Raw genomic sequence first — 12,239 nt, 5'->3', positions numbered from 1 at the left:
CAGGATACCTGCATGAGGCAAGCCATCACTCCGGAGCAGAGGCTAGTCGCCACGTTGCGGTACTTGGCGACTGGGAGAAGCCTGCAGGACCTCAAGTTCTCGACAGGCATCTCCCCCCAGGCTCAGGGGATCATTATCCCAGAGACCTGTTCTGCCATTATTCAGGTCCTGCATAAAGACTATATTAAGGTAAGATGTCTCCTTTAACATCACATTGTATATATTTAATGTATGCTAATGTATTTTATTTCTTTCATCATTCCCTAATTACCAGGATTGTAATATGCTGTGAATGTCCCCTTTGTCCTCATGCATGTTGTAAGCTTTTAATGCTCCTTTTTTGCTACATGCATATTTGCCTTCACTAACCTCCCCAGCATGCTATCCTGGGCCCATATACACCTAGCCTAGTCACCTAACAATGTATATTGTCAGCTCCATAGTACTGCTTTACCCTAAAGACCCCCTAAAATGTTTTGAAATGTTATTTGTGTCCTTAAATTCATGCAGAGTGCAAGAGGCTTTTTTTTGGGTGTCCCAAACTCATTTGGAACCCTCCCTCCCCCCCAACCGCTAAGTCAACCAATACCAATCCTCTATCTGCTGACTTTGCCAAACCCATACACACTATACCTACCTCTTTTGTGGTCAGATTTATGGATGAAGTCAGCATGAAGTGAAAGGGCCTGCCTGAATACTTTCAAATGGTACTGTTTAAAGTTTTTTTTTCTCCTATTATTATCTTGATAGGTAATTGCAGAATGTAAAAATGTGCTTCCATTTGTACAGTGTGTATTTTTGTATTATGACACTTCTTACCTGTACAGTGGGCTGCCAATAGTGTAAGTAAGGAGGGGCTGGCCAAAGTAACACACATTATTTAGGCATTCAGCTCTCAATGAAGTGGAGAGTGTTACCTGTCCAAAACATACCCCCCCTAAAATATTTCCAAGGAACCATCAGAGGGGTGAGGAATCTGATAAGTTGACCTTATATTTTTGCCTTTAAATACTCCTTTAAATAAATGTTATACTGATGTTGGGCAAGAATGTTTGTGTCTAATCTGCTTTCAATGTTTCTGTGCAAAATTACTAATTGTTTTTTCTTGTTTGACTCCACAGTTTCCTTCAACGTCACAGGAATGGCAGACACTGGCTTCCCATTTTGCCACCCGTTGGGACTTTCCCAACTGTGGAAGGGCAATTGATGGGAAGCACGTCCACATCGTCCCACCACCCCATTCGGGGTCATACTATTATAATTACAAGGGGTTCAATAGTATTGTGTTGATGGCAGTGGTGTCAGCGACATAGGAGTTTCTGTGGACGTGGGGAGGAATGGCCGGACATCGGATGGTGGAGTATTTGCTTGGACCGAGTTCTACCGATGTCTCGAGAGTGGTGGTTTGGGATTGCCACCTCCGGAGGAGAATGTGGAAAGACTGCCATTTGTCTTCATCGCAGATGAGGCATTCGGTCTGAGTAAACACATGATGAGGCCATTCCCCCAGAGGACCCTCACCCCGGAGAAGAGGGTTTTTAATTACCGGCTGGTCAGAACCAGAAGAGTCGTGGAGAATACGTTTGGGATCCTGGCCAGCCAGTTCCGCCTGTTTCAAACAGCGATAAATATGGCGGAATATAAACTAAATCATCTAATTTTATGTTGCTGCATCCTGCACAATTTTCTTAAAAAACATAATGCAAGTTATGTTGCCTCTGTTGGACCTGAGGCCGGACTTTCAGAAGTTCTAATGACTGCCCTGGAAGCTGGCAGTTCTGGCTTGCCCCCCCAAAGTGCCCGTAAAGTGAGAGAAAAATATGTACAATATTTTACGGGTAGGGGCCATTGCTTTGCCACCAAATTTGCAATAAATTTTCTCTTTTATCAGATAAAATATTGATTTTCATTTACTGCTTGGGTTTCTTTTTTATGTCTCCTAGGTTCTCCTAGTGCACTTGTAGTGCCAAGTGGTTTTTCCATTATTAAATAACACCCATTGTCACTGTAAACACCAACTTAATACAAAAACAGGTATTGATCATTGAAAGAAAAAGCCACACATTGTTGAGTATAAAAACTTTTATACTGTGCACATGTATATGTGCATTGTAAAACATATTTTTGGTAAAAACCCAAAATCTTGGTTTCATATTTTTTTTAAATATTTTTTAGGGTACATAAACAGGCATGTTTCAAAACATAACATACACAACTCTGGAATTTTCAAAGTTCAACATTGAAACACTGAAGGCAATATCAGACATTATAGTATCCAAAATGTCTTGATATTGAAGTCATCCCTGTAAAAGCCAAATTTTGAAGATGCACACAAGTTGGGAATTTCCCTCCTGATCCCCCATGCCTAATGTCAACATGTGCTATCTCCCATCATGGGGGATCAATGGACGTGTTTTGTGGGTGAAACCCCTTCCTCTCATCTACTTGAGTTTTGAGGAAGGGGTTGCAGGCACAAAACGCGTACAATGATATCCCCTGATGGCAGATGTTGACACACCGTGTGCATCTTCAAAATTTGGCTTTTACAATGCATACAAAATTTGTCCGTAAAATTATAAAATGGTGGCATTTTTTGGGTATTTAGATTCTTCCTAGTACATCAATCATGTTCTTCAGTTTTTGTTCAATCTCATTTGTTTTTTGCTTTACACAATCTAAATCCCGACTACAAAACATTATGTCCTGGATTAGCCTTTGGGCACTGTCACTGGTGAAATTATGTGATTGTTCTTCCACAACCTTTACATCACCTAAAAAATAAATTACACACCATGTATTATAAATAGGCAGGCATACCTCTATTACCTGAATCTGTGATGTCAGACACATTTACCTGTTTTGGTGACAATCTCAACCACCTCTCCTTCCTCCACATCCTCATCTTGTGGTGTCCTCTGTTCCCCTTCTTCAGGAGATGGGGGTCCCTGGAGTCCTTAGACGTCCCCTATGAGAAGGAAACAAAAGGTATACTTAGCACACTGATATTTGTGGCCAGAAAAAGGAATATGAAACATTGCTTGGAAGTGGGGTACAATTGTCTGTTTGGGCAAAGTTCCAAGTTTTGATCCACTCCCTTAACCAAGCTGGAATATTGACCTTTTTTGGACAAGTTTCACACATGGAGACACCCTAAGTATCCACTGAAGCACCTGTGTGGGACACCCTAAAAAGTTTGTTCTTGTGTCCCACACTAGTGTTCCCGAGTCCAGATGTGTAAACAGCTGCTGAGTGTCCTCTCCTTACATTACACTGAATCAAGTTCGCAATTCATTCTAGTTTCAAAACATATCTAGACAACAATGTCCTAAACTTCTTTTTAGACAAATTAGCATGACCAAATGTAGTTAACCCTGTATATGGCCAAAACATCGCATTTAGTTGTCAAATGAATGATGTTTACTACGACCGATTACTGTGCCCAAGAACATGAAAGTAGCCATTTTAAACTGTCCAATAGTAAAGAAAAGCACATGGCGCAGCATGTAAGTAATAATAATAATAGGAACACACGACAAGTACTTACTTTTTAGAAGCACTTTCTTGATCCTTCTGTACTGATCCTGCTCCCTTAATTTGAGATCTGACCAGCGTTTCCTCAATTGCTCCTTGGATCGTCGTACCCCAAAATTCCAGTGCAGACTCTTCACTACTTTAGTCATGATCTTGGCCTTTCCCACATTTGGGTTTAGGTACGGAACATACTTCCCATCATAGTTGGCCCTCTTCAATATGTCCACCATCTCCACCATGTTTTCACATATTTGTGGCCTTAAATCTTCTCCTCCGGGATCGGGACATTTCTTGCTCTGGGCTTTCCTCCTCATTACTGCTATTAAGCACCTGCTGTGTCTCCGCCATGTCGTCTCCCACTGCGAAAAAAGAGAAGGGGGAATATTCTAGAAAGAACGTCAGGGGCGGGCGATGCGGGCGGAGTTTCACGCATGTGCAGTGTATATAAAGCTAACACGTGTGTCGTACGTACGTTCTGTGTATGGAGGAAGGAGGAATGGAAGCGATGAACAAAATAACGAAGGTAAGATTTTAACTTGGGACATGAGTGGCCAATACTTGTAGATTGAGTCCTATATTGGGATAAGATTAGCCTGATATTAGAGTTTTTGTCTTTTGTTTGGTCTTGCAGCAAAAATGAAACAATTTAAGGGCCCAGACTTCCTTGGAGCATTCATAGACAGATTGTCAGGAAAGAAGCAAGTACCAGTCTCGCCAATATCGCTGCCTTCCTTCACACATGCGCGGTAGAGCGGCATTTCGGCGCATCCCTGGGCACAATACAACGAAACGGCTAATGCGCAATTTGGCTAAACGGCTAATGTGTGTGCAATGCTAATGCGCGTGCGCGATTCAGCGGAACAGCAAACGCGCGTACGCAATAGCGCGCGCACAACATGAGAATCCCACTGGCCTATAAAAGCCACTCTGTGCCATGACCAGATTGCTGATTTGTCTTTCAGCTCCCCGTGTGTTTCCTGCTTGTATCCTGATTCTTGATTACCTGTTGTGACCCGGATTGACCTTGACCTGCTCTGATCTCTTCCTGCATCTGACCCTCGGCTTGCCTCTCGGACTTCTCCACTTGCTTCCTGTGTTTGACCCTCGGCCTGTCTAGGGATATTGCTTCCTGTCTCCAGTGATTGAACCTCAGCCTGCTCCCGGACTTTGCTACTGTCTTCAGTGCTCGACCCCTGGCTTGCTCACAGACTTTGCTTCCAGTTACCTGTGTTTGACCCTCGGCCTGTTTACGGACTTTGCTATCAATCTTCAGTACTAAGTCATCAGCCTGCTGACAGACCTGCTAACAGTCCTTTGCACTAGACTGTTTTTGCCTATCTAGAGACTCTTACTAGTCATCGGTGTTTGACCCCCGGCCTGTTGTTGGATCAGCTGTTCATCTTCCTTCTTGAGCTTCAGCATCTTCCAGTCCTGCACAGTTGTCTCCCTGCTGGTGACCTTCACGCAAGACCTGCCCAGCCTGCTGGTGACTCGTGCCTCTTTGTGCCCTTCACCCCCTGTACCATCTTCAGGAGTGTAGTGCGTTTAGTCGCAAGAGGTTACCACTCTCAGCATCTCGGCCTTGGTGAGTACCCTTATCTGACACAGATACAGGGATATGCGCAATTTATGGGAGGTGAAAAACCCCCTATATCTCAACAAACCAGCAAGGAAGGCATCGCTGGAGAAACTGCTTGAATTTGGGAAGACTCAAGTCCCTGACGCAGACCTCGAGTTTGTGGATAAGAAAATTGGTAGCTTGAGAAGCATGCATAGGAAGGAGCTTCAGAAGGTCCAGAAGTCCATTAGATCAGGAGCAGCAGCAGAAGACGTGTATGTACCCAGTCTGTGGTACTACAGCAGGATGTGTTTTCTAGAAGATCAGATTGAAGCCAGGGAATTACTTTCGACTCTTCCGGCCCCCCTTCCATCCACCCTTCCCTCAACCCCAGCTGAGGCTTCCGAGGACCAACCTGGGCCTTCCATCCAGGAAGAAATTGAGGAGCCCAGATGGAGCCAGGTGTATAGTATTTTTAAACATATTTTTGTGGGAAAATGATTGTTGTTAACTAGATGTTATTATTTCTAACAAATTAATGATTTAACAAAAAGTGTTTTACAGATCAATAGACAGTAGTGGCCAAAAAAAATTGTGACAAGAATGAAAAATGCTGGGCTCAGAATGATAGTCTTCTATTTAATAACATTCAATTTGTAACAGTCATGAGCTGAAAACTGTGTGTGATTGATGAACCAGAAAATAAAACTATGTCCCTTTTTCATACACAGTAAGACCTCAGCCAGGACAAGGCTCTGGAATGTGGCACACAGGAGGAGGCAGAGAGAAGTGTCAGACAGGAGGTGGCTGGGCCCAGTCACACCCAATGCCAGGTGCCTCCCCTCTGCCTTCCACACAAAAGGCCCAGGAAGGGGAGGAACATGGATGAGGCACTCGATGCTGTAGAGGCCTATGGCATCTATATAGCCTCAAATTTGCAGCAAATGGAGGAGGGCCAACTCTGCAAATGCGAAAAACTCATTTTTGATGCCATCCATAAGGGGTTGAGGGGCCAAATAACGGATGTCGTCCACTTATGTGCGCTCGCCCATCCTCCTCCTCCTCCTCCTGCCACAAGTCCACCTCCAGAGCCACAGCCTCCAGGAAAGGGTGTGGGGAAGGCTGCAGGGCAGCGTGGAGGGAAGGTTGCAAGAAAGTGATGACCTGGCTTCAGTCTGGTCTGACAGAAGATGCAGCCTGTTGTAGTACCACAGTCTGGGGACATATATGTCATCTGCTTCTGTTCCTGATCTCTGGGAGTCATGGACCAGATTGGGCTCCCTTCTATATGGACCTCTCAAGCTACCAATTTTTTTATTCAAGGAGTTGATGTCTGCCCTGGGGGCCAAAGGCTTTGCAAATTCCAGCTGTTTCTCCAGAGTTGCCTTCCCTCTTTATTTTGTTATTATGAGCCAGAATAAATGGAGATTTTCGGTTATGAAAATACTTGCCTATGTGTTTTTCTTCAAATAGGACAGTTTTTTTGTGAGGAGGCAGGTACATTTCAAAAATACAATGTCAAATTAACAAGGGACACCAATCAACCTCCTTGAGATTTACAAATACAAGATAAAAATGGTGTTGTGGAAACGTGAAATTAGAGATCTTGATTAAAAAAAAAAAAATTAATGGAGATCACTATAAAAAAAAAAAAAAAACAACAACAGGAGATCTTGATTATAAAAACTATAAAAAATGACTATAAAAATAATTCTAAACATTATTAGGGAGATCTGGCTTGAAAAAGAAAAAAGATTATTCAGGAGATCACGAGAAATAATAAAGAAATAACTTTGTCAGTTTGTGTGAATATGAGCAGCAAAACAACTTAATTCTTCTAGCATTATAAAGAAGAAGAGAATGCGCTGCATTGAAAGATTTAAAAATTTGCAGTGTGATGAATGTGACATCTCCATTATGAACGCTAGTTTTACCAGACTGAGCGGCCTCGTCTCATACTTGATTCTGAGCATGCGTGTTTGCGTCAGAATTGCATACACACGAACAGAATTTCCGATAGAAACTTTTTCCGACCCAAATATTGAGAACATACTCTCAATCTTTTGCTGGCGGAAATTCGGCCAGCAGGAGTCCGATGGATGATACACACAGTTGCATTTTCCGACCAAAAGCTCTCATCGGTCTTTTGCTGGCCGAATTTCCGAAAATGCGAAAAATGCAAACGAAAAATGCAAAATGTCTCTGGTAGCAAAAGGGTTAACACATTTTGTTATATAAATTGTATGACCTAAAGGGGGATGTCTGAATTCAGGGAATACATAGCACCACCAGATCTGCACTTTGGAGAAAATTGTTAATATTTTTCATCTATTACCTTTCAGCTCCGGAGTCAGGGAGTGTCCGAGTTCATCCAACAGAATCTGATCCACCAAACCCTCACCTATAGAGAAATAAATCATTAAAATCGATGTCATTGGGGAGGTGCCCCAAATTATATAGATACTGGGAGGAAATTATTAGTATTGTAATTTCCATATTTGGGGAAACGTTTGGATTAGACCCAATGCTAAGAATATTAGGCCATATGGACAGGGACACATTACCATCCACTGTACAGACTGCAGGGACTAGATGCTTATTTCAGGCTCATATGTTGATTGCACAGAGGTGATTGACTCCGACACCATCAACATTCAGTATAGGGAAAGGGGAAAGGCAGTAAATGTTAGGATAAAAATATGTGTATATGAAAAGGGGAGGTGTAAAAAAGTTTGAGAGAATATGGGGCCCATGAATGGACACTACAGTGCTTCCCCCAAGGGATATTATATGTAGCAGATCATAAGGAAGGAAGATATATAGTGTAAGATTTTTTTTTTCTATTTTCTTTTTCATAATCTACGAAACGTAGGTGGTGCAGAAAATAAAATGTTTTATACATATTTATGAGTAAAATTAAGAATTTATTGGATAAAGTTTTATAGGAAATACATTTGTATTGTTGGATATTGTATTTGTATGATTGGTACTGCACTGTATGTATGGGAAAAATTTAAAAACCCTTTTCAATAAAGATTATTTGATCAAAAAAAAAAATGTATGCCATGATCACATCTATCAGAGGCAGACACACAAAAATATGCATTAAAACGTTGTCTAAACAGCTTGTTATTAAAGTCACCATACATAGAGAAAATTTAAAATTGTAGCTAAATGTACCTTTATTTACAAAAAAAAATTAAAATTTTCTACAAAATATTAATAATAATTTAATAAAACAATTAAAATATTAAACATATAAATTATAATGAGTTTATAAATTGTTCCCATGTATGGAGACTTTTGGGTCATCCTGTATAATAAAACATGTTACTTGAGATATGTGTAGTGGATGAAAAACTGTTGAATGGTGAACTTGAAATGAACCTGTAATTCTGGTAAACAATACCATCAAACATGCTTTGATAACTGGGAAAAAAAAATATACATTAAAGACAAATTACACCCACAAAAAAATAATTAAGGTTATATTAACACCAGATGTGATGGGACAGTGATGGGCGGCTATTCCAGCACAGTCCCACCACATGACAAGGAAAAATGCCTCATCCCCGATTCCACGGCTGGAAGTTTAACTTAACAAAATGTCTTTGTGACATTTCAATAAAGTTAATTTAAAAAAGTGAATAGTGCTATGCACCAAGGTTTCACTGTACACTGGTGTGAATTATCCTGAATACTTACCTACCCTGCTCTCTCTGTTTTGAAAAGCTACAACTGTTGGAGACTTCTGGTGTGTCAGATGCCTTCTTCCCTTCTACATAATGTTCTTTCTCCCTCCAGCTACATATGCCAGTATTGTGTCCCAGGATTGACCCCATAGGTGTATGTCAGGTATGCCTGGGCACACCCTAATCATCCCCTGTGCAGCGTAGATTCCCCCTGCTGCCCGGGCCTATGTCATTTACCAGCTGCTTCCTTTTCTGAATGAGCACAGTGAGTGATTGGTACAGATCACAGACTGGTACTTTTACTTGTGTTTACTAGGCTTCAGCTTGTGAATGAACAGGAGGCCTCTCAGCACAGAGCGCTTCCCATTCATTCACTGTACAATGCAACTAAGGCTACAGAGAAAGAGGGTGGGGAATCTCTGTCCTCAGCCCCTTTCTCTGTTGCACAATTGAGACATCAGACCCCTGATATTACAACTAAAAGAATTGTAAATAAAAAATACTGTAAAAAAATAATAAAAGTAAAAAATGACTGACATTGTCCACTGCCCAACTGACACCGTCCATGTTTTAATATATTTTAAAATGTTTATTTACAATTATAAAAGTGAGTCTGTCTGTGTATGTGTGAGTGTATATATATATGTATATGCACACATGTATGTTTGAGCTTTGGGGTGCACACTCCCATGCAATAGTCTGCACACACCAATGACTGACCCAAATCTTATTACAAACCAGTGGTGGAACTATAGGGGTCGCTGCAGTCTCACTTGCGACTGGGCCCTGCCATTCTGCAGCTGTGGGGGGGCCCAAGACCCGTCATCTCCCCCTGCACCTCTTGCTTGCCGTTTAGAATGCAGTGGGGGGAGGTGGGAGGCAGCGATGGGCAACTCTATTGTGCCTGTGGGCGGTGGGATCTCCCTGGAGCTTGTAGTTCTCTCTGCCCGAGTGTCAGTGTATACAGTGGAGAGAAGAGGGGAGGGGTCTCTGACCCGGGCAGGTATCAGTTTCACTTTCAGTGAGACGCTCTGCTTGTACACTGCTGCTGATACATGCCCGGGTCAGAGGCCCCTCCCCTCTCCACTGTATACACTCGGGAGAAGAACTACAAGCCTCATGGAGATCCCCTGCCTGTGGACACCATAGAGCTGCTGATCGCCGCCTCCCACCTCCACCAGCCAGGTACATGGGGAACCTCTTGAAGGAGGGGGGGTCAGCTGTCTGGGGACCCTGATGTAGGGGGGGCTTTCTGGGGACACTAATGTAAGGGGAGGCTCTCTGGGGACCCTAATGTAAGGAGTGGGGCTCCCTAGGGACCCTGATGTTAGGGGGGCTCCCTGGGGACCCTGATGTTAGGGGGGCTCCCTGGTGACGCTGATGTTAGGGGAGCTCCATGGGGACCCTGATGTAAGTAGGATTGCTCTCTGGGGACCCTGATGTAAGGGGGGGCTCTCTGGGGACCCTAATGTAAGGAGGGGCTCTCTGGGGACCCTGGTGTAAGGAGGGGCTCTCTGGGGACCCTGATGTAAGGAGGGGCTCTCTGGGGACCCTGATGTAAGGGGGGGCTCTCTGGGGACCCTGATGTTAGGGGGGCTCTCTAGGGACCCTGATGTTAGGGGGGCTCTCTGGGGACCCTGATGTAAGGAAAGGGGTCTCTGGGGACCCTGATGTAAGGAGGGGACTCTCTGGGGACCCTGATGTAGGGGGGCTCTCTGGGGACCCTGATGTAGGGGGGCTCTCTGGGAACTCTGATGTAAGTGGGACTCTCCGGGTACCCTGATGTAAGGGGGGATCCCTGGGGACCCTGATGCAAGGAGGGAGGTTCTCTGGGGACCCTAATATAGGGGGAGGCTCTCTAAGGACACTGATGTAAGGGGAGGCTCTCCGGGGACCCTGATGTAAGGGGAGGCTGTCTGGGGACCCTGATGTAAGGGGAGGATCTCTGGGGACCCTAATGTAGGGGGAGGCTCTCTGGGGACCCTGATGTAGGGAGGGGCTCTCTGGGGACCTTGATGTTAAGGAGAGCTCTCTGGGGACCCTGATGTAATGAGGGGGCTCTGGGGACCCTAATATAAGTGGGGAGGCTCTCTGGGGATCCTGATGTGTGTATATATATATATATATATTACACATACACACACACACGTATATATTATATACATGTGTATGCCCGCCAAAGTGTATGACTTTCCTTACTTAGCTGCTATGGGCTCTAGCCCGAGATCTTTTGTAGACCTAGCAACAACCCTGGTGGGGGCCCTTCATGGTTTCTTGCTTCGGGCCCTTAAGATTCTAGTTACGCCTCTGTTACAAACACAAATTCCTGTTACCTGTCTGTCTGATCTCATCCAGAACTGCCAATAAATTAGGATGAGGATGATCTTTCTTCACTGCATAGAGACATTCCCAGAGTCTAAGCACGGCTCCTCTTCCCCGATCCTGAATATTGTGTAACAAGGTGTGAGAGAAGCAAGCGATCCCCAATCCTTCTTTTATTGCCCGGTATTTCTGAAACAGACATATTATTCTTACCAGGGAGGTCTGAAACACACATACAGGTAGGAACAAAAGTGTGTATACATCACTGATCAGATCATAACTAGTGATGTAACATTTCCAGAAATTTTGAAACCATGGGAAAAAAAACACTTTTTCCACATTTTGTTTTGGAAAAAATGACATTTTTTAAAAAAAGTGTAAAGTAGTTTTACAAGTTGAAAGTAATTTTGTTACACTGGAAAGGTGAAATGTATATAAAAGTATTATTCTTGAAATTGAAATAAAAGTAAGACTTTATTAGTAAACAAACTAAACTTTCTTTTTGAAATTGTATTTTTTTTTGTATTTTTAAGGACTGTATATGTTAAGAACAGGTACCCCCCCCCTCCCTCATAATAATAAAAAAGCTTCCTGCCAATATACATTTCCAGTTACTAATAATGCTGATCCAGAAGCATAAATTGCTTTATGAAGAGCTTGATCCATGTTCTCCTGATTCTCAGGTGTCATTGTTTCTATAAATGAAGGGATTGTGTCCAGCCGTGGCCAAAAGTTTTGGGAATGACACAAATATTAATTTTCACAAAGTCTGCTGCCTCAGTTTTAATGATGGCAATTTGCATATACTCCAGAATGTTATGAAGAGGGATCAGATGAATTGCAATTAATTGCAAAGTCCCTCTTTGCCATGAAAATGAACTTAATCCCCCAAAAAACATTTCCATTGCATTTGTGAAGAAGGCTTCAGGGCGCCCAAGAAAGTCCAGCAAGCGCCAGGATCTCTTCTACAGTTGATTCAGCTGCGGGATCGGGGCACCACTAGTGCAGAGGGGGAGAGGAGGGGATGGGGGCACCACCAATGCAGAGGGGGAGAGGAGGGGAAGGGTGCACCACCAGTGCAGAGCTTGCTCGGGGATTGCAGGAGGCAGATGTGAGTACATCGGCACACACAGTGA

At 43.3% G+C, this 12,239-nt stretch overlaps 1 protein-coding gene across 1 annotated transcript in view; it reads right to left on the bottom strand.

The window, feature by feature from the left end:
* The window catches only part of LOC141117575 (NACHT, LRR and PYD domains-containing protein 3-like), a 60,734-nt gene extending 48,941 nt beyond the window's left edge, over positions 1-11,793 (bottom strand). The window contains exons 1-3 of the mRNA XM_073610489.1: positions 11,719-11,793; positions 11,115-11,292; positions 7,425-7,490 (exon numbers count right to left, since the gene is read on the bottom strand). Of these exons, the coding sequence (XP_073466590.1) occupies positions 7,425-7,490; positions 11,115-11,292; positions 11,719-11,793 (319 nt within the window). The remainder of the gene's footprint in view (positions 1-7,424; positions 7,491-11,114; positions 11,293-11,718) is intronic.
* Positions 11,794-12,239: the final 446 nt, after the last annotated feature.

This window comes from Aquarana catesbeiana, linkage group LG13 (genome assembly GCF_042186555.1).
Source record: "Aquarana catesbeiana isolate 2022-GZ linkage group LG13, ASM4218655v1, whole genome shotgun sequence".
Classification (NCBI taxonomy): Eukaryota; Metazoa; Chordata; class Amphibia; order Anura; family Ranidae; genus Aquarana; species Aquarana catesbeiana.
Note: the sequence above shows the minus strand (reverse complement) of the source record. Positions and strands in the feature narration are given on the sequence as shown.